The 22,791-nt window shown below is 38.2% G+C and overlaps 1 protein-coding gene across 2 annotated transcripts in view; it reads right to left on the bottom strand.

The window, feature by feature from the left end:
- cacna1c (calcium channel, voltage-dependent, L type, alpha 1C subunit) overlaps positions 1 to 22,791 on the bottom strand; it is a 317,859-nt gene that overhangs the window by 21,122 nt on the left and 273,946 nt on the right. For both annotated transcript variants that reach the window (XM_017494341.3, XM_047162132.2), the window contains exons 43-47: positions 16,496 to 16,636; positions 12,220 to 12,551; positions 9,373 to 9,498; positions 9,143 to 9,261; positions 8,939 to 9,036 (exon numbers count right to left, since the gene is read on the bottom strand). In XM_017494341.3, coding sequence (XP_017349830.1) covers positions 8,939 to 9,036; positions 9,143 to 9,261; positions 9,373 to 9,498; positions 12,220 to 12,551; positions 16,496 to 16,636 — 816 coding nt within the window. The remainder of the gene's footprint in view (positions 1 to 8,938; positions 9,037 to 9,142; positions 9,262 to 9,372; positions 9,499 to 12,219; positions 12,552 to 16,495; positions 16,637 to 22,791) is intronic.

Here is a 22,791-nt window from a genome sequence, read left to right as displayed (position 1 = left end):
TGGGGGTGTGTGTGTGTGTGGATATACAGTATATATAGTATTTTTATACAGTAAATATCTTTTATCAAGTCGAAATCCTGATATTTTGAAGTCTTTTGATCCCAAAAAGAGTCAATTCACTAATTCTATGCACTGTCGAATGTTAAAGTTCTGAGACTGGCAGCAGATATTTATTTTTCCTTTATTTTGAATTTATCTGGTTGGCTTGAAACACAGGCCAGACGTATAGTTGCAATAAAACAATTAAAACTGTAATTAAAAGTATTTTAATTATACATTACATTACTTTGGTTGTCTCATTTGGTTGCATAATCACTTGATAATGCTGAATAAAACTCATACTGTGACAAATTTGATCAATGTCAGCAATGTATTGCAGTTAGTAACTTGTTAAGAGTTCTGTGTTAGTATCAGTTGATTGAAATACTTTTGGTATTTAATATATTGTTAAATAAATAAATAAATAAATAAATAAATAAATAATAATAATAATAATAATAATAATAATAATAATAAGCTAATCGATTAATAGGGCAGGGGTATTGACAGTTTCATTGATTATCAAAATAATTGTTAGTTGCAGCCCTAATCTACATTGGATTTTGAAATGGCCGATGGACACCTAAGTTTTGTCAAATACAGACATGTACAGTATTTATGTGTTTTCTCCCTCTCCCTTTCTCCCCGACAGTGAGCTGTGTCCATGTCTATGTGTGAGAGGCTGCCACTGCATGTGAGACAGACACGGAGCTGGGAAGCCACTATTTTTTGCTTTCGTTGTATTCATATTAAATTCATTGACAGACTCACTTCTCTACTACTCTAGAAACGAACACTGGATGAAGGGGAGTGACCCTTTGTCTTTTCATAGAAGTTCATTGATTCCTGTGCTTAGACCCTATCCAAGAAAGGCAAAGAAGGGAGGTGCTGAAACAGTTTATCATTTGATGTCTAATAGGCACCAGTTTAACAAATTTGGACAAATTAAACAAATTTCTTTTCAGCTCTCTCTGCATTTCTGCAGCTCTGATTCTATCTTCTGCCCATACCATGTTAGGAAACATTATTCAGTTATGCCACATTAGTTATTACCTCTGTGGCATCTCTTCCAAACCTGATGCATTCCCATGTTAAAGCATGCTCTACCTGATACTATCAACAAACACCTGAATTGCTCCAGTGATCCATTCTGAAGTAATGAAGTCTACGCAGGACACTTCAAAGGGGGAGCGCCCAAGTCAGCCATTTGTAGGGTTAGTCCAAGTGATGAAAATCATTTAGGGCCCTTCAACCAGTAGGCTTTGAAGGGAACAACCAAAGGGTTCTTTGCTCCCAAGATATTTTTTGCACCTTCTTATGGCTTATGATATAAATGTTGTTTAGGTCAAAGTGCAAAACATTACATTGGGTAATATTACATTTTAAATAAATAAAACAGCTGAAAGCTGCAGCAAGTAAACATTTTGGTGGTACACTGTTGTTAGAGTGAATACTGATATTGCAGCCACACGATATACAGTATACAGATGTGGCCTTTAAGAATGCATGTTTTTTCCACGCGGGATCATGCAATTCGTCACGTGCAAACACGTGGTATACTGCAGGCAGGGTTCTAATAATTTAATTTTTTTTTGTGCTTCACACAATAACCACCAGGTGGCGTATGGAATAACATACTGTAGCTGAACACAGTACAATAAAAATGGAATGTGTGGTGGAATGGTTCACATAAAAATATTACGTTTCTCATCAAAACTTATGATAAACCTAATTTAAACAAGTTTTTAATTACAAGATTATGTAAAATATAAAGTGAGCGTGATCGAGTCTCGTAGTACAGGTACAATAACTATAGCTTTTACATTAAGGTGGTTACTGTATGTGTGCTAGGATAGTGCAAAGGTAACATGCAGGCTTACTATGTCAGCGACTGGGGTTTGAGCCACAGCTCAACTATCTGTTTTTTTTTTAAATGAGTGTTTTTTTCACTGTAGAAAGTTCATTGAGGTAACATTGAATGAATTCTGCGTGAACAACACTGACTAGAGGCCCATGCCAATTAGAAAGATTCAGGTGATGGACTATTAGCAGGTTATTGTCAATCATTTGTATAATTATACAATATAATTGTATAATTCCAACAAGGTTATTATGTTTTTTTTCACTATTTAGCTGTCTTTTTATTTTAAGGATCTAATAAATTGCATATATAAAATTATTATTAAGTGTCCTGTTTGTGATTTTAGGTTATTCGTCATTAATACAGGTTCTGACCATCAAATCAAAACAGACTTTTGATTTGATGACATGCTTATTTATTCAGAAACAGAAGTAACTAAATACAAAAATACTGCTTTAAACTTTAACTCGCACACCATGCTTTCAGTTGATGGATGTCGCATTTTTGATGAGCTGCAGAGATATTCAAGACAACTATATTATATATTTTTTTAATTTAATATATAAAATTGTTTCATTCGCAAGTGTCATGTTTGTGATTTGTATTCGTTTTGTAGAATATTTAGATCAAGCAACGTCCAGAAATAGGTGCAGTTGTATAGCCTAAAATTTAATTTTCCGGTTTAACTTTTATCTAACTTTAGATCAAAAAAATAAAGGAACGCTTTGTAATATTATTTTACAATGACAGAAATCACTGCCTATTCCAAATGCAGTATGACTTTTTCCATCTACAGAACATTGAACAAATATTGTTCATGCTAGGGGGGAAATATGCTACTACATCGTTTGTAATTTTATAATGGGTGTTATTGAGCAACTGATAATTTCATACTGACCTATTTCACTGTCCCACCAGTTACAATTGTGACCAATATTTTTTTTAAGTTAGTGAAAGTACCACTAACTTAAGACCTTTTTTTTTTCTTTTTTTTTCCTTTTTTTTTTTTTAAGAAAAAGAATGCTGTTTGTTTAATTGGGCAATTCAGGGAGTAAAATGCATTTGCTCACTTACTGTAGCTTGAGTAGCTTTGGATTCACATGCAAATGTACTGGGTGATTAATAAGCAATGATCATCTTTATGTAATCTTATCATCTTTTGGCTCATCAAATTGAAGGGGAGGAACAGAAGCATAAAACTTGGAGAATCATATAAATTCTATCCAGGTCAAGTTATTTATACATATTTGCAGTCTATGAGTACATTTACATGGACAGCAGCAATCTAATTATTGACCATATTCTGAATAAGACAATATTTTGATTAAGGTGTTTACATGAGTCACTTTTAGAATATTCCTTTCATGTTACTGTTTTACATGTTATGGAACATAGATCGCTTAACGGCACATGTCATTACGTCACCACGTCTGATGTTCTCTCCAGAATTTCACGTATCAACATACAGTTCATCTTCATTATGGTACCGTACACAGTTTTGGATGTTTTTATTTTTAATTTTATGAAAGCTTCAAGTGCATTTAATTATTTTTCATGCTATATGTGCTAATAGATGACCGATTGAAGCTGTGGGCTGCGTCCCAAACCACATACTTACCTACTATATAGTAGCTGAGATACATATATTTCTCCTACTATATATCAGGTAAGTACACGGTTTTGGACGCAGCTGTGCGTTCCTTTTCACACCTCCAACATGTAGGTCGGCTGGTCAGGTAGAGCTGAACCCTTGTAGAGCAACTGTTCAGTGGGCATAAAGACATGGTGGTGGAAAGTAAAAGTAATAATATTAATAATTACTTGAGTAAGAGTAATAAAGTATACGATGAGAAGACTACCCAAGTTACTAGTTACTTCGGATCTGATTAAAATCAAGGGAAAATCCTGAATTTCAGACTGTATGGAGAAGTGTGCGTGTATGTGTGCGTGTATGTGTGTGTGTGTGTGTGTGTGTGTGTGTGTGTGCGTACATGCGTGTGTGTATGTATGCATGTGTGTGTGTATGCGTTATGTGTGTATTATTGAATATTAAATATTCAATAATATTTAACAATAATGGAGGAACAGCACAGAATGTTGCAAAGTAAAAGTACATTTCTGTGATTAAAAATGACCTTGAGTAAAAGTATGGCCAGTTAACTATTAGTAGCAAGAGTATTTTTTTTTTTCCAAAAGTGACTGAAGTAAATGTAACGAAGTAAATGTAGTGTGTTACTACCCACCTCTGAGTATCCATGATAATCAGGATGTGTAAATCACCTTGTGAATATGCTCTTTCTGTAACAGCACATTTGATAAACATTGCCACATGTTTAAATTAATACATAAAATGTTTGAATATTTGGTTTAATTTTGATCAAATTACACATTCCAGTACAATATAACTCAATTCAATGATATGGAACCGATGTACAAGTTTGAATTAAGTCAATTCAATTAGCTTTTTTCAGTGTGTGGACTTCTGTTTTCACTTTAAAACAGTTATTAAAAAGCAATTAATTTAAGAAAAGAACAAAAGTTTCCATTAGCAAGAAAGGAGAAGATAGAATTCATTCAATGTTACCTTGAAGCACATTCTACAGTGACAAAAACCTGTAACCTGTTTTTTTAAACCTGCTCATTTAAAAAACACTAAACTGAGCTGAGCCTGAAACCCCAGCTGCTGGTGTACTAAACCTGCATGCTACCACTGTGCTACCTAAATACACATACTGGACACACATACTGGACCCACATATACTATTTGACTCAACCATGCTCACTCTTATAATTAGAAACTTGTTTAAATTATGTTTATCGTAAGTGTGTGTAAGAAACATAATAATTTTATGTTTTTTCTTAAATCTAACCGACCACACACACATTCCATTTTTCAGGCACGACAATCTTTAATGTGCTCTGCTGCATGTTGCAAAACGGTTCTGAGAGAGGTTCACAGATACGTGGGCCAAGCACAAGCAGATCATTGGCTTCAGTACAAGGAACAACACCATTTGTTTGGTAAAAGAATATATGTGTATACACTATATGTCCAGGCAGAACTACTGTATCTACTAACAAGCCATGTTTATTCAAATGAAACATGACTGCCCCCTACTGGTCTTATATGCCCTGTGCCCGTAGCATGCGTGTGATTCCGCATGATATCGTAGGATCCCTTTTCCTTTAATGCGCATTTTTAATGGCCACATTTACATGTAATATTTATACTGAAACGTAAAACTATTATTTGACATGAGTCACTATATAAAGGTATCAGAATGGCCTCAACTGTAACAAAAAATCTGAGAGTAAAGAGCATTAAACTTTTTACATTTGGTGGCCTATAAGAGTGCTGTTAATGTTGGATTATTGTCCACCTGGTGAAATAACAGTGTGAAGGGTGGGGGCAGCATAGCACTATGTGACACTTTGTCCACAACAAACTAGCACTGTCTCAAATTGCATACTTACTGTATGTACTGTTCTAGACCACTATTGAGTACTAACTAGAGATGCACCGACGTATCGGCCTATAATCGGTATCGGCCGATAAAGGCAATTTTTCACGTTATCGGCCAGTTTAAAAACATCCGATGATCGGGGCGATTATACCCTGTCAATCAAAAGAGGGTGGAAAAGACATCGATTCCGTGCTGCGTAAAAAGATTATTTCTCTTGTTTGAAATGACAACAAAACTGCAGTTTGTAAGCTCTGTAAGCTCTGCACTGCTAAAATATTATACCGGACACTACAACAGTGAACCGGAAGTTGTGGCGTCAAGTCAAAAAAAAATTTCTTGCTCGAATTAAGGCACCAGTACACCGGTGAAAATTTTAAATGAAGATGAGTTAACAAAAAATATATATATTGCACAAAATAAATAAATAAATAAATAAATAAATAAATGGAGTACTATATTTCATATCCAGTTAATGAGTTAATATCATCAAAAAAAAGTTTATATTATATATTACCAGTTTGATGTTCAATGATGAAGAAGAAAGGCTTTTGTTTGTGGTGAGTGAATGTGAGTCTGACAGAAGGTTTTTTTTTATAATTAAGTCAATTAATTATGTTAATATGAATGAATAACATTCAATAAGTTAAGAAATCTTACATTAATCTTCAGAATTTAGTTCATGTGTTAATGTTAATTAGAGTAATGTGTTTTCTGTTTATGAGACCAGTTACTGTGAAACAACTTGCTGAAATGGAGAGAATAATGTTCTTGTTTGCATTTTTTTTTTTCAGAATTCTGGAATTAATTATTATTAATTTAGAAGAAGGCATAAAAGGCAGAACTATCGGTATCGGCCAATATCACTCTGAATAATCAGTTATCGGTATCAGCTGAGAAATATGGTATCAGTGCATCTCTAGTACCAACACTAACTAATTCCTAGTTTACATTTTAAAAACCTCTCACATAGTATTTAAATGTACCAAAAACACCTGTTTTGCATACCAGTCTTCTGGATTTTGTAGTAAATACCTGAGACCAGCTCATGACAACAATCATAATGAAGGCAGAAAGATTTAACAGAGTTCATGTGTTTAACATTGTTGTGTATGAAATCACTAAACATTTTACATTTCAACATAGAAACCTGATGGGCATGGGTGGTTTGGCTCTAAGGGTCTGTGACATTTGGTGGATGTCAGTTTCAATCCTCTAGATGTACATAAAGTATGTAGGCAAGTGTGTGAAAAATGCTTTTTGCCTTGCCCGTGCTTCTGCATGTGCACAGAAATCCATGTTTCAAGTATAAACTAGCTTACGGTAGGCTGAAATATCTCCCCTGTGCTGTTTAGATTATAGGGTTACACTGCAAAATATAGCATGAATTTCGTATTTAGTTTAAATTGCCACTCTGTGCACTGTCAGTGTCTGGTATTAATGCTAATTTGATATTAACATGACAGCAGGTTGGATGTGGAACGACTGCAGTCTGCTGTAAAATAAGCTTAAAAGGAGCTCCAAGCTGAATGAAGACTAGTGAAATTTTGTTTCATATTTTAAAATACACTATAAGTCAAATATAACTACATATAACTGCAATAAACTGTTGGTTAAGTGAACCTATTTGATATACAATGAGACATAGTCAAGTCTATAAATATTTGGACATTGACAAAGTAATTGTAATTGAATATGTAATTCCTTCACCACTCATCTGATTTGGATGTAAATACCCTCAAATTAAAGCTAAAAGAGTTCATTTTTATTTAATGTAAACTCCTTTATATCATTGTACCCAACTAACAATACATTTGACAATGTCCAAATATTTTTGGATAGTGGATGATATAGAGACTGAGTGAATAGTAGTAGTAGTAGTAGTAATAATAATAATAATAATAATAATAATAATAATAATAATAATAATAAATTAATAATAAGTCCAGTTTCTTGATATATCAAGATATTATATCATTTTCATCTGGATAGTTGAAAATATCATTAGCTCATATCGCCTACCCCTACTTAAGCCCATCAATTTGTTTGTTTGCACCTGTAAATTTTAGTACATTTACAAAATCAAGTGCATCAGCTAAACTTAAATGTGTGTATGTTTTTGCTGCTTTTTTTGTTCATTGCTATATTGAGTTACTTGATTAGTTAAATATCAGTGATGTATGACAATAAAACATCAGCTTCAGCATTAAAAATTATGTGGAAAGAAGTTCCAAATGCCTGTTATTTTTGACCCCAACAAAAGGGCCGTTCGGAGTGAAAAGGGTAACTTTTGGAGGGGTGGGGCATATTCAGATTCACTGCAGAATTAACCACAGCCAGAGAATTGTTTTGTTGCACAGTACATCTAAAAGTTATATACAGTCCCCTCTGAAAGTATTGGAATGGCAAGGCCAATTCTTTTATGTTTTACAATAAACTGAAGACATTTGGGTTTGAGATCAAAATAGGAATATGAAACAATAGATAGAAAATAGAATATCATTTGGTTTGAGCCCTGTGTTTTTGCCTGTGAAGACTGTATTTGTTTTTAAAAAGGATAAACTTTTGCTTGTATCTTTTCTCATTTGTAAGTCGCTTTGGATAAAAGCGTCTGCTAAATGAATAAATGTAAATGTAATGTAAACTATCAAGAAGACCAGATATATGTTTATGGGAGGAAAAAATAATGCCATGGCAGGGGTGAAAGTATCCCAATCCACTGTTTGAAGAATTTGCAAAGAAATACACAGATGAGCTGCAAAAATTCTGAAACCAAGATTAACTTCTACCAAAGTGATGGAAAGGTCAAGGTGTGGAGAAAGAAAATATTTGCTCATTATCCAAAACTTATGAGCACATTGGCCAAGCACGGTGAAGGTAGTGTCATGGATACATGGATGCTTCAAGTCTACAGAAACATTATGTCTACCAGTTTATATACAGCAAGACAATGGCCCAAAACACACTGCCAACTCAACAAAGGACTTTATCAGGGGGAAAAAGTGGAAGGTTTTCGACTGGCCAAGTGGGACAGTGGCTTAGTGGTTAGCACATTTGCCTCACCTCCAAGGTTGAGGGCTCGAATCCTGCCTCCTGCCCTGTGTGCATGGAGTTTGCATGTTCTCCCCATGCCTTGGGGGTCCTCCCCTAGTTTGTGTGTGATTGTGCCCTGCGATGGGTTGGCATGCCATCCAGGGTGTGCCCCTGCCTCATTCCCAGAGTTCCCAGGGATAGGCTCCAGGTTCCCCATGACCCTGTGTACTATAAATAGTACAGAAAATGGATGGATCTGTTCCAATATTTTTGCTCACCTAAAAATTGTGTGGTCTGCCACCAAAGGTGCCATGTTCTACGTTGTTTAACAAATCTAGCTGTAAATATCAGGAAATAGAAGCCGAACTATTGATCTATCATCCAATTGTTATCTTTCAATCTCAAACCCAAATGTCTTCAGTGTACAGCAAAAACAATAGAATTAGCCTTCACATTCCAATGGGAAGAGAAGACTGTATAGTAACCTGTGAACATACAAATGTTTTCTAAGAGAGTGACTATGTACTTTTGGTATGTGTTTCACCTGATGCTGGACAAAGTGCAGGGGCAACGTTGTCTTATGCGAAGTTTCAGTTCTGCTCTGTCTGCTCACACACTCTAGATGAAAGGAAGATCGTCGACCTGTGAGAGAGTGAGGCAGGGAAAAAGTTTCAATTATTACAATTTTATTACAACAAAACTGTTGACTGTGATGTCTATTTATTTGTTTATGTGAGCATAATATTACTTAGTGCAGTTGGACAGAGAACAGTCTGTTGGGCAAACTGCCATGGTCTTCTGTCCCCACCCCCATCTGTCTCTTCCATCACAGCTAACTGCTTACACTCATCATTTTGCAAAACCAACCTGCCACATACAAATGTACACAAACAAGAAGCATTCCAGGATAATATTTGTTTTAAAAATCAGGGAAAATATAAATCAAAATAATTGAGAATATTGGGAAAGCTGTGTTACATTTTAGTGGAGAGCATGTCCTGCTCATGTTGGCATTCAGTCTCTGTAACCATCATGTCATGCATTTCATCTTTATCCGCCTCTCCCCGAGAGATTACAGGGAAATGACATTCACCCGAGTCTGAGCTGAACATATACACAAGCAGAAAACAAATACCATATAAAGTAAGGATGTTTTCAACCATGCACTGCAGACCCCAGTGTGATACAATGATTCTTAAAATGGTGCATTGCTTCATATAAACGTGGGTGTGATTTTGTTACTTCCTGTGTTAAGTAACAATTCAACGAAATTTTTTATTTTTTTTTTACCTTTGTGTTAGACAGTAACTAATATTTATGAATTCATTATGATTTAAAATTTGATATATTTTCACAAAAGGCCAAGAAAAGTATATATAAAAAAGTTGTTTTTTTTTTTTAAAAAGTAGCTTCTTTTTTTTCAGGCTTTTTTTTAGCTTCTTTTTTTCTAAAAGTACAAAACATAGAGTGCCACACAATACAATAAGTATAGTATATATAGTACAATAAAGTATAATCAGGGGTAGACTTAGGGTCTTGTTCTGCAATATTACAACCTGCCCGTTGGATCAAATCCCTTCTACAATTCTCCAGGCCATCTCACAACACCTTCCCCCCTTCATCACTACTATCATCAATGGCTCCATAACATCTGGTTTCAGCTGCATAACCAACTGCATTCACGAGATCTATTCCCACCATAAAGAAGCCCACTACTGGTATCACTTCTCTCTTTTCTTTCTAAAATCCACGGTCTACAATCATCTAAGGTCTCTTTATTGTTCTATTTATATTACATTTATGGCATTTGGCAGACACTCTTATCCAGAGTGACTTACATTTATACATCTAAGCAGCTGAGGGTTAAGGGCCTTGCTCAAGGGCCCAACAGTGACAGTTTGGCGGTGCTGGGTTTGAACTCATGACCTTCTGAGCAGTAGCCCAACACCATAACCACTGAGCTACCTCTGACATTCACATATATACATATACATATATATATATATACATATACACACACACACACACACACACACACACACACACACACACACACACACACACACACACACACACACACACACACACACACACACACACACACATATATAATTTTTTTTCCCTGTGGTTTAGGAAAATATTTATATGTAGGATGCTAAAGTCATGTTATGTTTGGTGTCGGTTTAAGATACATTTCATAGTAAACATTTGGTGAGTACCATATAGATTCAGGTAATAGGGTTTCAAATATTGTCTGATATTTTATGAGGTCTCATCTCTCCCAGGGTTCTGTTGAGGGCAATGGTCTAATTACTGCTAGGTGATATGTTTAAAGTGAGGGTCTCCCTCTGGGATGAGACTCTTCTGATCACTATGCCCTATGTTCCTTGTTCCACTCAACTCCTGATATTGATGCTAGCCACATCAGTCCTATCCCCTTTGCATAACATGGTTGGTGACAAATGCTGCTTTTCATGATATTCTTCTGTATAAATGGTTTGCAGCTTCTTCACTGTAGGAGACACTATTAATAACTGTCTCCCTTTCCCATTTCATATAGGCTATGGAAGTCTGTTTCACTCTCTTTAGGCCTCCAGATACAGGTAAGTCATTTGATTCTATCTACATATATTTTATCTGCTATTTGTCTGTCATCTTCATCACACACACGGAAAGTTCTTTGCAGTCCAGCTCTCTCTCTCCCCGTGGCTCTTGTCTCTCCCCTGTTATCACCTTACCACTGTTCACTGAAACACAGAACACTTGTTAGAAGAATCACCTACAGGTGCAGCCTCATCCTTACCATTCAGTCTCCTGACTCCACCCTCCATTCACAATCTGGCGCTCAACCATGCCCCCTGCCTCCACAGTGTTTTTAATGATCAGATTATAAAAAAAAATAAATTACATGGCCAGAGCACATGAGCAGGTACTTTCAGGATGTTTTCTGATTCCAAACAAGAGAGGCAGAATCCAGCCCACTCTGTTTTCTATGATTTCTATACCACCTTGATAAGGTGTGTTTATATTTTGTGAGAGTATATTTGTATTCAATGAATGAAATACTTTTGTAAGTATGTTACAAAAAAAGCCTTCCCTCTTCCCCCATGTCCCTCATGTCACGAACCTCAAATCGGCACGGAAGCAGGAGCGGGCGGCAGGTGTAGAGCGTGATATCGGGAAGTACAAGAAACGTAGTCGTAAGACAGGCAAAGGTCAAGCAATCGTACGAACAACACAAACGGGGTCAGGCAGAGAGCGTAGTCGAAACCGGAAACAAGGGTCGAGGATCACAAGGAGACAAACTAACTAGAACGGCTTGGTATTGCAGAGAAACGAGTTGACTGAGCGTATGCGTGCATGAGAAGTGAGTGTTGCATCTTGGGAATTTGAGTTCTGATCTGACTGAGCTGTGACACCTCATCATTAATGCAAATTATACAAACTGACAAATACTTTGAAAAAGCCCTAAAAGCCACTGTTAGGCTTGGACACCCAAGATGTCAAGGAGGCACAAAGAGAAACACCTTGCTGCCTTAAAACTCACAAGGATGTTAACCAGAAGCTTCACTTTCATATGCATCATGAAATACATCTTATAAATGTTTTACTGAAATATACGCCACTCATTAATGTTCTATTAAAATATAGTTTTAAGTTTACTTTAGTGCAGTTTTGTGAGAGAGGCATGTCTATCTCTACCATCAGTTGCCCTACTGTTGCTGGAGCAATGCACAGAGTTATAGAAGTCCTAATTCCCTTCAAGAATCCCTTTGTAGCTTTTCAGGCACATACAACAGCACTATACTTCCCTCTTGTACATACCTTTTATTGGGGAAGGACCATGAAGAGCATGGGAGTAGCACAGGTATGAGCAGGGGCCTGATGTGCCCATCCACAGTGCTAATGGATGGGTAACAGTGGCTGATGGATGTGTTGTTGGCATTGTTGATGTTGGCATTGGAACCTGAGGAGGAATAGCTGCTTGGTGTGAAGGTGGAGTCCACCAGTTTCTCACAAGACGGTGACTTGCCCTCTCCAGGGCTGCCTGACTTGCTGATGTGCAGTGGCCGCTGACTGGTGAAGGATGGGGGGAAATCAGTGCAGTCATCACTCTGATAATAGTTCATGTGGTTTCTAAAGAAACCATCTGATCGCTGTAGAGAGAACAAAAGACTTTATCACTACACAGTGAATGTAAATACACATATAGTTACACCACATACCTACATGCATTATCAACCCACCCCCCCACCCCCTTTGCATTCTTGCAAAGAAAATGCAAGAATCTGACATATGTTGCACTTCATTAAATTATTACATGGCATACTAACTTCTACATTAGATCTGGGTGATAGGAAAATGTGATTGGATATCAGTAATGATTGACTGAATATTTGAAAAGAACAAAAATAGATAGTAGCACACTATAACCATAACAACATGGCATACTCACTGTAATCATGACAGAAAAAAGCAAACATTTTTACTGCTCTGTGGCAACTTTACCTTTTAATTAACTAAAGTAACCCATCTACTTCTATTATCACACTATTTTAATAAGGAAATGTCATGAGGCTTGTTTTTACCCAGCCCTAACCTACATACAAGTCAGTCTCATCTATTAGCACTGATGAGAGTAAAGCCCTGACATACACACTCCACACTCTCTGCAAACACTCTCATAGAAACATTCACAGGCTAAGTTAAATAGCAGTTTAAAAAAGATAATTAGGTCACAAGTCTGAAGCTGGCATCTTATTCACCAGCTTATTGTTCAGATTTTTTGCTTCCACTTTCTGCCTAATTCCTATACCATTTTCACCTCACTATGAAACTATCTAAAAAAAAAAATCTGACCATTCCACAAGCAGACACAGAAATTATTCAGATCCCTTTACTTGTTGCACACCTTATTTGTTTTGTGGATTTTGAATGGATATAATTGACATTTGTACCCATCAATCTACACTTAATCAGCCATAATGAAGTAAAAACATAATTTTAGAGATTAAACAAAATATATTAACTGCACTTCTGGGTTTAATCCTTTGCCGACAGATGGCCTTGAGTGCTGACTCATTCCATCCACTTCCCACTGCAAGGGTATGGAACTCTAAGGCCTAGTCAGCTACAGTTCTTTGTCCCAGGGTCACAGCAAGAGGTTTTTCCCCAATTTCCTTGCCCTGGGGGAATGTTGAACTTCCAATCTCAATCTGGACCGCAGAATCTCTCAACATATTCAAAAAACAGCTAAAGACCCACCTCTTACGTGAACACCTAACCAACTCTTTAAAAAAAAAAAAAAAAAAAAAAAAATTGCACTTACACCTCTACTCTGTGCTTCTTCTGGAACTCAATTAATGGATCTTGTATGGTAGCACTACTTGTATTGTTCTCTGCTTGATATATCGCTTTGCTTGTATTTTTCTCATTTGTAAGTCGCTTTGGATAAAAGTGTCTGCTAAGTGAATAAATGTAAATGTAATGTAAATGTAATGATTGAAAACTCATTGGAAAAAAATCTATTCTATTCTATACAGGTATTCCTTATTTTTGGAACCAAACCACTGTAGCCCAGTTCAAGGCTTTTCCAATGAGCAGACTGATGAGTTTTTTGATGAGCAATTTTTATATTGTTTGGAAATGCACTCTTGACTGAAGAAGAAGTAGAGTAAGCACTGTAACAGAAAAGCTTTGCACTAGGTGGTACTTGTAGTACGTGTCTGGAGAGGACAGGAGTGAACTCAAGGGTGTAGCTGGGGCTTGGGGTGCAGAGAAGGTAGAGGGGCAAGTAATAGAGAGCATTGTCAACTTTGCTTCCAGCTCAGCCAGGTGCTGTTGATGTTGCCCCACCAGCTGTCCTTGGGCTGCCATGGCATTTTGCCAGTCCTGCTTTCTTGCTGCATCCATGAGGTAGGCGAAGTATTCTGTTATGCGATGGAGTCAGAGATTGATGCAAGTGCAGTTTGGCATTTTTATTGAAAACACTGGCAAACAGATCCAAAAAAAATATTCTGCTCTTACACCTCTACTCTGCACACTCTGCTTTTCTATAACTCAGTTAAAAATCTTGTAAGGTAGCACTACTTGCATTGTTCTCCACTTGATGTATCGCTTTGCTTGTATTTCATCATTTGTAAGTTGCTTTGGATAAAAGCATCTGCTAAATGAATGATTAAAGCATGTAAATGTAAAGCGTAAAGCAAAAACCATGAACAGAAACAGGCAAGAAGTCAGGTGATCAGCAAACACCAAAAACCAGAAAGGAAAGATTTAAAAAAATAAAAAAATAAAAATAAAAAACTTTTAACAGAGAATACAACACTTGGTAAGCAACAGCACACTGAGTGTTACTTCACGAAGAGTCCTTGTGAGAGTCTGATAATGGAGTGTCGTGCTGGGGATTGCACTCCATGATGGCCATGTTTTAGACTACGTTGTGTACTGTGAAGTGGAGTTTCTTGCTGATTCCGGCACTGGCAGGAAATACTGACCCCTCTGTATATGGCCTCTAAGGTACATTTTTTAAAATAAGGTACAAATGACAAGGGTACACTAAATAATATTTTGCTGAGGCTAATAATATTAACAGAAGATGTGCTTTCCCCAAAAAAACACCAGTGCTACTGGTTGACTGGGGGCTGACTAAGTATATTTTCTATGTATATTTCATCAGTTGCTTTAATATAAATGTTTTGGGAAAACTCCCAAAACTACCAAAAATGTTATATGATAATAATTACAGCTCTGTAAAATCTAATGCTAACACATTCTAACATATTTATTTATTTGGATAATCAAAGATGAACTAATTTCAAAATTGAATGGATTCCAGAGAGAATAGATCCAGATGTTAGCAACAACATTATACAACAAAGACCTACAGTTATGGGAAAAAGAAACAACATTCTGCTTAAATTCTATGTTTTTATTTATCATAGCCTTAGTAATAATTGTGTGGTCCTCACTAACTTATATAAACATACACATGACCTCAGGGACAAGAAAAACAAACAAAAAACTCTGAAACTCTAAAGCTTGGGATGGGTTCCTATAACTGCGTACTTCCTTTGTATACTTTGCTTAAGGTTGTCACCTGAGTGCGTTTGTCTCCACTTCTAAGGACTGCCCCCTAAAATAAATAAATAAATAAATAAATAAATAAATAAATATATATAAAACTACAATGTACAGATCGCTTGTATAGACTTGATGACTACAGTGCGAAACAGCATGTTCTGATTAAAGAATTCTTCTGAAGATATACCTGAGTCTCCTGGCCTTCACTTCTGAGTTTCCAACAACCTCTTGGGTTTATATTTATATCTCTGAGCATTAAATGGTCTGACCTTGGAATGAATCTGCTGGAGTATCCACTCCTGGGAATATTGGCAACTGTCTTGAAGGTTCTCCATTTGTAAACAACCCTTCTCACGTAGAATGTTGAATTTCAAATTGTTTGGAGATGGCCTTATATCCCTTCCCAGATAGATGAGCAGCAACAATTGCTTCTGAGATTATGGCTGATGTCCTTTCTTCTGGGCATGATGTAGACACAACATCTGTGTGTTCCAGAACACCAAACTGCCAAAGTTCTGCTTTTATAAAGGTAGTCACACTTCTTGATTAACTAATTGTGCATTACATTAGTAACTCCTGGCTGCTAATTACTTACTTAATGATTGTGGAATTTGGAATGGTGTACTTCCCACCTGGTTTCTTAATTTTCTTAGTCACCTGAGGTTTTTATCTTTTGTCATCTGAGGATCACACAATTGCTATTTAGGCCCTGATAAATAAAAACATAGCATTGAAGAAGGATGCACTTTCTGTTTCCCATCTCTTTATATAGCAAAAAACATGCTTATATATATATATATATATATATATATATATATATATATATATATATATATATATATATATATATATATATATATATCATATTATACTTAAGATGATCACAACACTATAATGTGTTTAAGAAACTGGGCCCAAAGAAACTTATATTCTTTTTTAGAAACAATTGATGCATGGCCAAGAGTAGAAGCTGTGGCTATGGTCTGAAGATAGAAGTAAAAAAAAAAAATGATCAGACCTTCACCCTGAAGAGATCATCTTCAGATGCAGTGCACACTGTTTCCTTCATGGCCTTCTCCAGCTCTTCCTCTGCAGTGAGGTCTCCTGATATTGCCCTCCGTATTTCTGGACCCATTTCATGCAGTGTACGCAGGCCAGCCTGCCTCACAAACATATACAGAATTAACTACCTGCTTGGTAAATAAAGTAAAGCCATTTAGTTCTTATCAATCAATTTTGGCAAAATGTTTTTTTCCTTTTAAATGTAAGAATAATAAAAGTTTACTTCAGTGCAATTGCAGGAGGCCACATATTAGACATTAATTCACATCATATCATTTTGTAGATAGTAATTGCTTCCCCTTAATAACTACTGTTTCTGAAAATATAAAGGGTGATTAATGATTAGTAAGAAGGTAACATTCGAGGCAGTCCACTGTCTCAACCCCCAGGCTGGGATGATGTATAAAGCTGCTCAGAGTAAAGATTGGTTCTTAACTTGCTAAAATTCTTAGAAAACAGAATTAAAATGAGATGAATCAGAAGTTCTTCAATTTAGAGCAAGGTGAAAGAATTTTACATAACACTGTGCTACTTAGGCACATGAAACTTGCAGTTGTGCAGCAAAGATATCATATGTAAGTAATGTTTTACCTCAAACAATAAATGCCGTCTTCAGACTTCTATTAATTCAGTGGCTGCTAATGGCAATTATGATATATAAGAATATGAGCCCACTAAAAAGCTGATAAGTGGCCAACATCGGCAAATAACTGCTTTATTCACTACTTACATACAGCCTCCGAAGATACTGGAACAACAAGGCCAATTCCTTGGGCGCGAGATCAAAATATGAATATGAGACGATAGATCAGAATTTTAGCTTTCTTTTCCTGATATTTACATCTAAATGTGTTAGAACATGACACCATTGGTGTCAGGCCACACGATTTTTATGTGAGCACATGTATTGGAACAAATAATCTTAAAGTAAATAAAAGTAAATAACACTTAATATTTGATTACATATCCCTTTCTTGCGATAAGTGCATCAATTAGATTGTGATACCTTCACCCCCACCCTGTGGAGTTTGTGGGTGATGTCACTGACTGTTGTTTATGGGTTTTTGTTCACAGCTCTCACAATGTTTGTGTCATCAGCTGCTGTTGTTTTCCTTGGCCAATCCAGTCGTTGTCTGTTGCTCAGTACACCAGTAGTTTCTTTCATTTTCAGTGCATTTCAAATTGTTATATTGGCTGTGCCCAATGGTTGTGCAATGCTTTTCTTGTTCGCTGGTCTTCATGTTCGTTTATCCTTTCTAACAAAAAAAATGCAGTCTTCACAGGTGAAACCCAGTGCTCAAACCAAGAGTAGAAATTTTGAGCCACTATTTGTTTATACAATAAATCTAACAGGACACAACTGGGCAGCAAGAAACAACGGTTAGTCACATGTTCCAATATTTTTAATCACTTAAAAATGGGTTGGATCAAACAAAAGGTGCCATGTTCTAAGTTGTTTAACACATCTAGATGTAAATATGAGGAAATGAAAGCTGAAATTCTGATCCATCATCTCATATTCATCTTCTGAACTCAATCCAAAATGTCTTCAGCATATTGCAAAAACAAAAGAATTGGCCTTTCAGAATTTACAAACTTATTAACTATTAATTAATGCCTAAGCAGTGCTGTCTTTTCCCGTTTTTATGCCACAGTATGTTCAACTTCAGTAAACTCAGTAGTACTTTTATTTGGGCAAATCCATGTATTGATTGATCAGAGTCCATATCAAAGTTAGGCAAGCAGGCTTAATATAGCTTGCAATCAATAATCAAAAATAAGGAATGGGAACTAGGGTCAAAACCAGGAAAACATGGAATGAGGAAACATTGTGATACATGGCCACAAGGCTTGGATTTAACTATACAAACACATAAGGCATGACAAAGAAACAGCAGGGTATACAGGTGCATCTTTTATATTGTGGAAAAGTTCATTTTTACCCAGAATTTAATTCAAAAAGTAGAACTTTCATACATTCTAGATTCATTGCATATAAAGTGAAATATTTCAAGCATTTTTTTGTTTTAATCTTGATTACAGCTTACAGCTCATGGAAATCAAAAATCCAGTATCTCAAAATATATAAAAATAAAAATACATAAAGAATTTATAATACAGAAATGTTGACCTGAGCAGAGCTCTAATCAGCTAATTAACTAAGAAAACAACTGCAAAGGTTTCCTGAGCCTTTAATCTCTCAGTCTGGTTCAGTGCACACAACCACAATCACGGGGGAAGACGAAAGTAAATTTTGCATTTCATTTGGAAATCAAGGTCCCAGAGTCTGGAGGAAGAGTGGAGAGGCACAGACTCCAAGTTTTTTGAAATCCAGTGTGAAGTTTCCATAGTCAATGATGATTTGAGGTTCCATGTCATCTGCTGGTGTTGGTCCACTGTGTTTTCTCAAGTCGAGAGTCAATGCAGCGTCTACCAGGAGATGTCAGTTGGTTTGGTTTTATTAATTAATCAGATGAATTGTTTTGGAATCATAATGTGTCTGTGGGATATCTATTTGATCACAGTTTTAAATTGCTATTTTGATTTGTCAAATTAATAAAATAATGCCAGCGTTTTTTTTTTTTTTTGTTAAATTTATGCACTTGCCTGTAAGGAAAGCATGCTCACAGTTTGAAGTAGACCAAGCACTCATCTGCTACACGTACTGTTCACTTTTGGTGTTGTTCATAATTTTTCCTTAAATAATTTCCTAAAATAATCTTTTTTTTTTACCCCATTTACCCCACTGCTTAAAAAACCATCACTCAACCCTGCTATACTTGACAACTACAGACCTGTTTCCCTACTCCCTTTTCTTTCGAAAACTCTTGAAAGAGCCGTTTTTAATCAACTCTCAAATTTTCTCACACAGAACAACCTCCTGGACACCAAGCAGTCTGGCTTCAAGAGCAACCACTCCACGGAGACTGCTCTGCTTTCCGTCACTGAAGCCTTACGACTAGCAAGAGCAACCTCTAGATCATTTGTCCTCATCCTACTTGACCTCTCTGCTGCTTTCGACACTGTGAACCATCAGATCCTCCTGTCAACTCTCTCCAGCCTGGGCATCACTGGAATGGTTCTGAGCTGGGTGGAATCCTATCTCTCTGACAGATCCTTCAAGGTATCATGGAGGGGAGGTATTTCTGATACTCAGCAACTCACAACTGGCTTTCCACAGGGGTCAGTTCTGTGTCCAATCCTCTTTTCTATCTACACTACATCTCTAGGGCAGGTGATTGAATCTCATGGCTTCTCATATCATTGCTATGCTGATGATACCCAGCTCCATTTGTCCTTCCAGCCTGACGATCCATCCGTCTCTGCACGCATCTCTGCTTGCCTTTCGGACATCTCGGTCTGGATGAAGGAAAACCATCTTAAACTTAACCTGGCAAAATCTGAGCTTCTCGTCATCCCAGCCTGTCCCTCAATCAACCACAACCTCACTGTACAGCTCGGCTCACTCACACTCATGCCAACCAGGACGGCCAGGAACCTTGGGGTGATTCTTGATGATGGCTTGACCTTTGCAGACCATATCCCAGCAACTGCAAGGTCCTGTAGGTTCATCCTGTACAACATCAAGAAAATCCGACCCTACATCACCAAACAGGCTACACAGATTCTAGTCCAGGCTCTTGTTATCTCTAAACTGGACTACTGCAACTCACTGCTTTCAGGCCTCCCAGCCAGCTCCATCAAACCCCTTGAGATGATTCAGAATGCTGCAGCGCGCCTCGTCTTCAACCAGTCCAAGAGAACCCATGTCACACCCCTCTTCATCTCCCTCCACTGGCTTCCTGTAGCTGCCCGCATCAAGTTCAAGGCCTTGATGCTCACCTACAAGACCTTGTCAGGAACAGCACCATCCTACCTCAACTCTCTCCTGAAGGCCTACATTCCCTCTCGCAATCTGCAATCGATTAGCGACCGACGTTTAGCAGTTCCAACTCAGCGTGGCGCAAGGTCCCTTTCCAGAACCTTCACACTAACTGTTCCTCAGTGGTGGAATGCACTTCCAATCTCAATCCGGACCGCAGAATCTCTCACCATCTTCAAAAAACAGCTAAAGACCCACCTCTTCTATGAACACCTAACCAACTCATTAAAAAAAACAAAAACAAAAACAAAAAAAAAACACTCACACCTCTACTCTGCACTTTACTTCTTCTGGAATTCAATTAATAGATCTTGTATGGTAGCACTTCTTGTATTGTTCTCTGCTTGATATATCGCTTTGCTTGTATCTTATTCATTTGTAAGTCGCTTTGGATAAAAGCGTCTGCTAAGTGAATAAATGTAAATGTAATCAATGTCTGTCACGAGTTCCCCTTTAAGCAGCGCGCTGTGGAGCATGTGAGCGCGCGTGCACGAGCAGGTGTGCGAGCACCTGCTTTTCCCTTGTGGACAATTGTGACATTTCGACACATGCATTTGTTTATGTTTCTGTCATGTCTCCTCCCCGTTCTGTCATTGGTTGTAGTTTCACGTGTGTCTGAATTGCCCTCAGCCGTCAGCCATTACAACGCTGATTATCTCCGCATATATACCGCGCGCCTCCCAGCACACGACGCAGAATATTAAATGAGTTATAGTAGATTAGTTTAGAGTCCTTACGATAGAGAACCACAGTCAGTCCATAGTTTCATGTTTAGATTCATAGTCATAGTTCATGTTTAGGTTCGTTTGTTAAGTTCACGCTGGTTTCTCCGCTACCAGTCCCTCGCTGTTGTTTATGTTTCATGTTTGGTATATCGACCCTGTATCCCGTGACCACGACTTTGATTCCTGCCTTGCCTCGTTTATGCCTGTTTGCCGATCGTCTGAACTTTGCATGTTACTGGATTACGTTTTTGGATCACCTGCCTGTGTGTCTCTCAATAAAACTGTTCACACTGCGCTTGCATCCTACCTTATCTCCGTTACATCACGATACGTGACAGAATCTTCCGCCCATCATGGATGCAGCACGAGAACGAAGAGGACGCTGAACCCAGAGGTCCACGCCAATCATCCCCGCCTTGGATTCTATGGAGTTCTCGCAATGGATTTTCATGGACCTTCCCGATCGGTATGATGGCTTCTTTGGTTATCCGGACTATTTTATGATAGACTGCCAGAGTTACTTCTCAAGCCTGTTTGACCCGAAGCCAAGGGAGAGACAATGGATTAAGTTCATGATGTCCCGATTTTTTGGCCCAGCTCGCAAGTGGGTACAGCGAGTAGCAGCCATGAGACCCTGGGTACTGGAGGACAGTAGGCAGTTTTCGGACCTATTTCTGAGGGAGTTTGGAGAACCAGGGCAGAGCTACAACTTGGATGAGCTGTTGAAGGGAGTTAATGTGGCGATCAGTGCTGATCTTCCATTCCACATGCATTATGAGCGGATGAGCCACCAAGTTGATGTTAACACGGACAATCAAGTGCCTGAGGTCCAAGTCAAGTCCAAGTCTCTCAAATCCAAGTCAAGTCTCAAGTCCCTGAGGTCCAAGTCCACGTCAAGTCTCAAGTCCCTGAGGTCCAAGTCAAGTCTCCAGTCTCTGAAGTCCAAGTCAAGTCTCAAGTTCCTGATGTCACACCCAAGTCTACTGATACGGCCGACCAAGTTCTGCTCACGCCCGAGTTTAACGACACGGCCGACCACGTTCTGCTCAAGCCCGAGTCTACCGACCCGGTCGCCCAAGTTCAGCCCACGCCCAAGTCTACCGACCCGGTCGCCCAAGTTCAGCCCACGCAGAAGACTACCGACATGGTCGCCCAAGTTCTGCCAAAGCCCGAGTCTGCCGACACGCATAGCCAAGTTCTGCTAACGCCCGAGTCTACCGACACGCACAGCCAAGTTCTGCTCACGCCCGAGTCTGACGACACGCAGAGCCAAGTTCTGCTCACGCCCGAGTCTACCGACACGCACAGCCAAGTTCTGCTCACGCCCGAGTCTGCCGACACACACAGCCAAGTTCTGCTCACGCCCGAGTCTACCGACACGCACAGCCAAGTTCTGCTCACGCCCGAGTCTGCCAACACGCACAGCCAAGTTCTGCTCACGCCCGAGTCTACCGACACGGCCGCCCAAGTTCTGCCCATGCCCAGAGTTCACCTGGTGACCTCAGAGCCCCAGCCTGAGATCTACGAGGAGATCTCAACTCCAGAGCTGCAACCTTCCTGTTCAGCTGTGGACGTCGCTCAGTCTTCCTGTTCGGCTGTGGACGTCACTCAGCCTCCCTGCTCGGCTATGGATATCGTTCAGCC

Source organism: Ictalurus punctatus, chromosome 19 (assembly GCF_001660625.3).
Source record: "Ictalurus punctatus breed USDA103 chromosome 19, Coco_2.0, whole genome shotgun sequence".
NCBI classification, from domain to species: Eukaryota; Metazoa; Chordata; class Actinopteri; order Siluriformes; family Ictaluridae; genus Ictalurus; species Ictalurus punctatus.
Note: the sequence above shows the minus strand (reverse complement) of the source record. Positions and strands in the feature narration are given on the sequence as shown.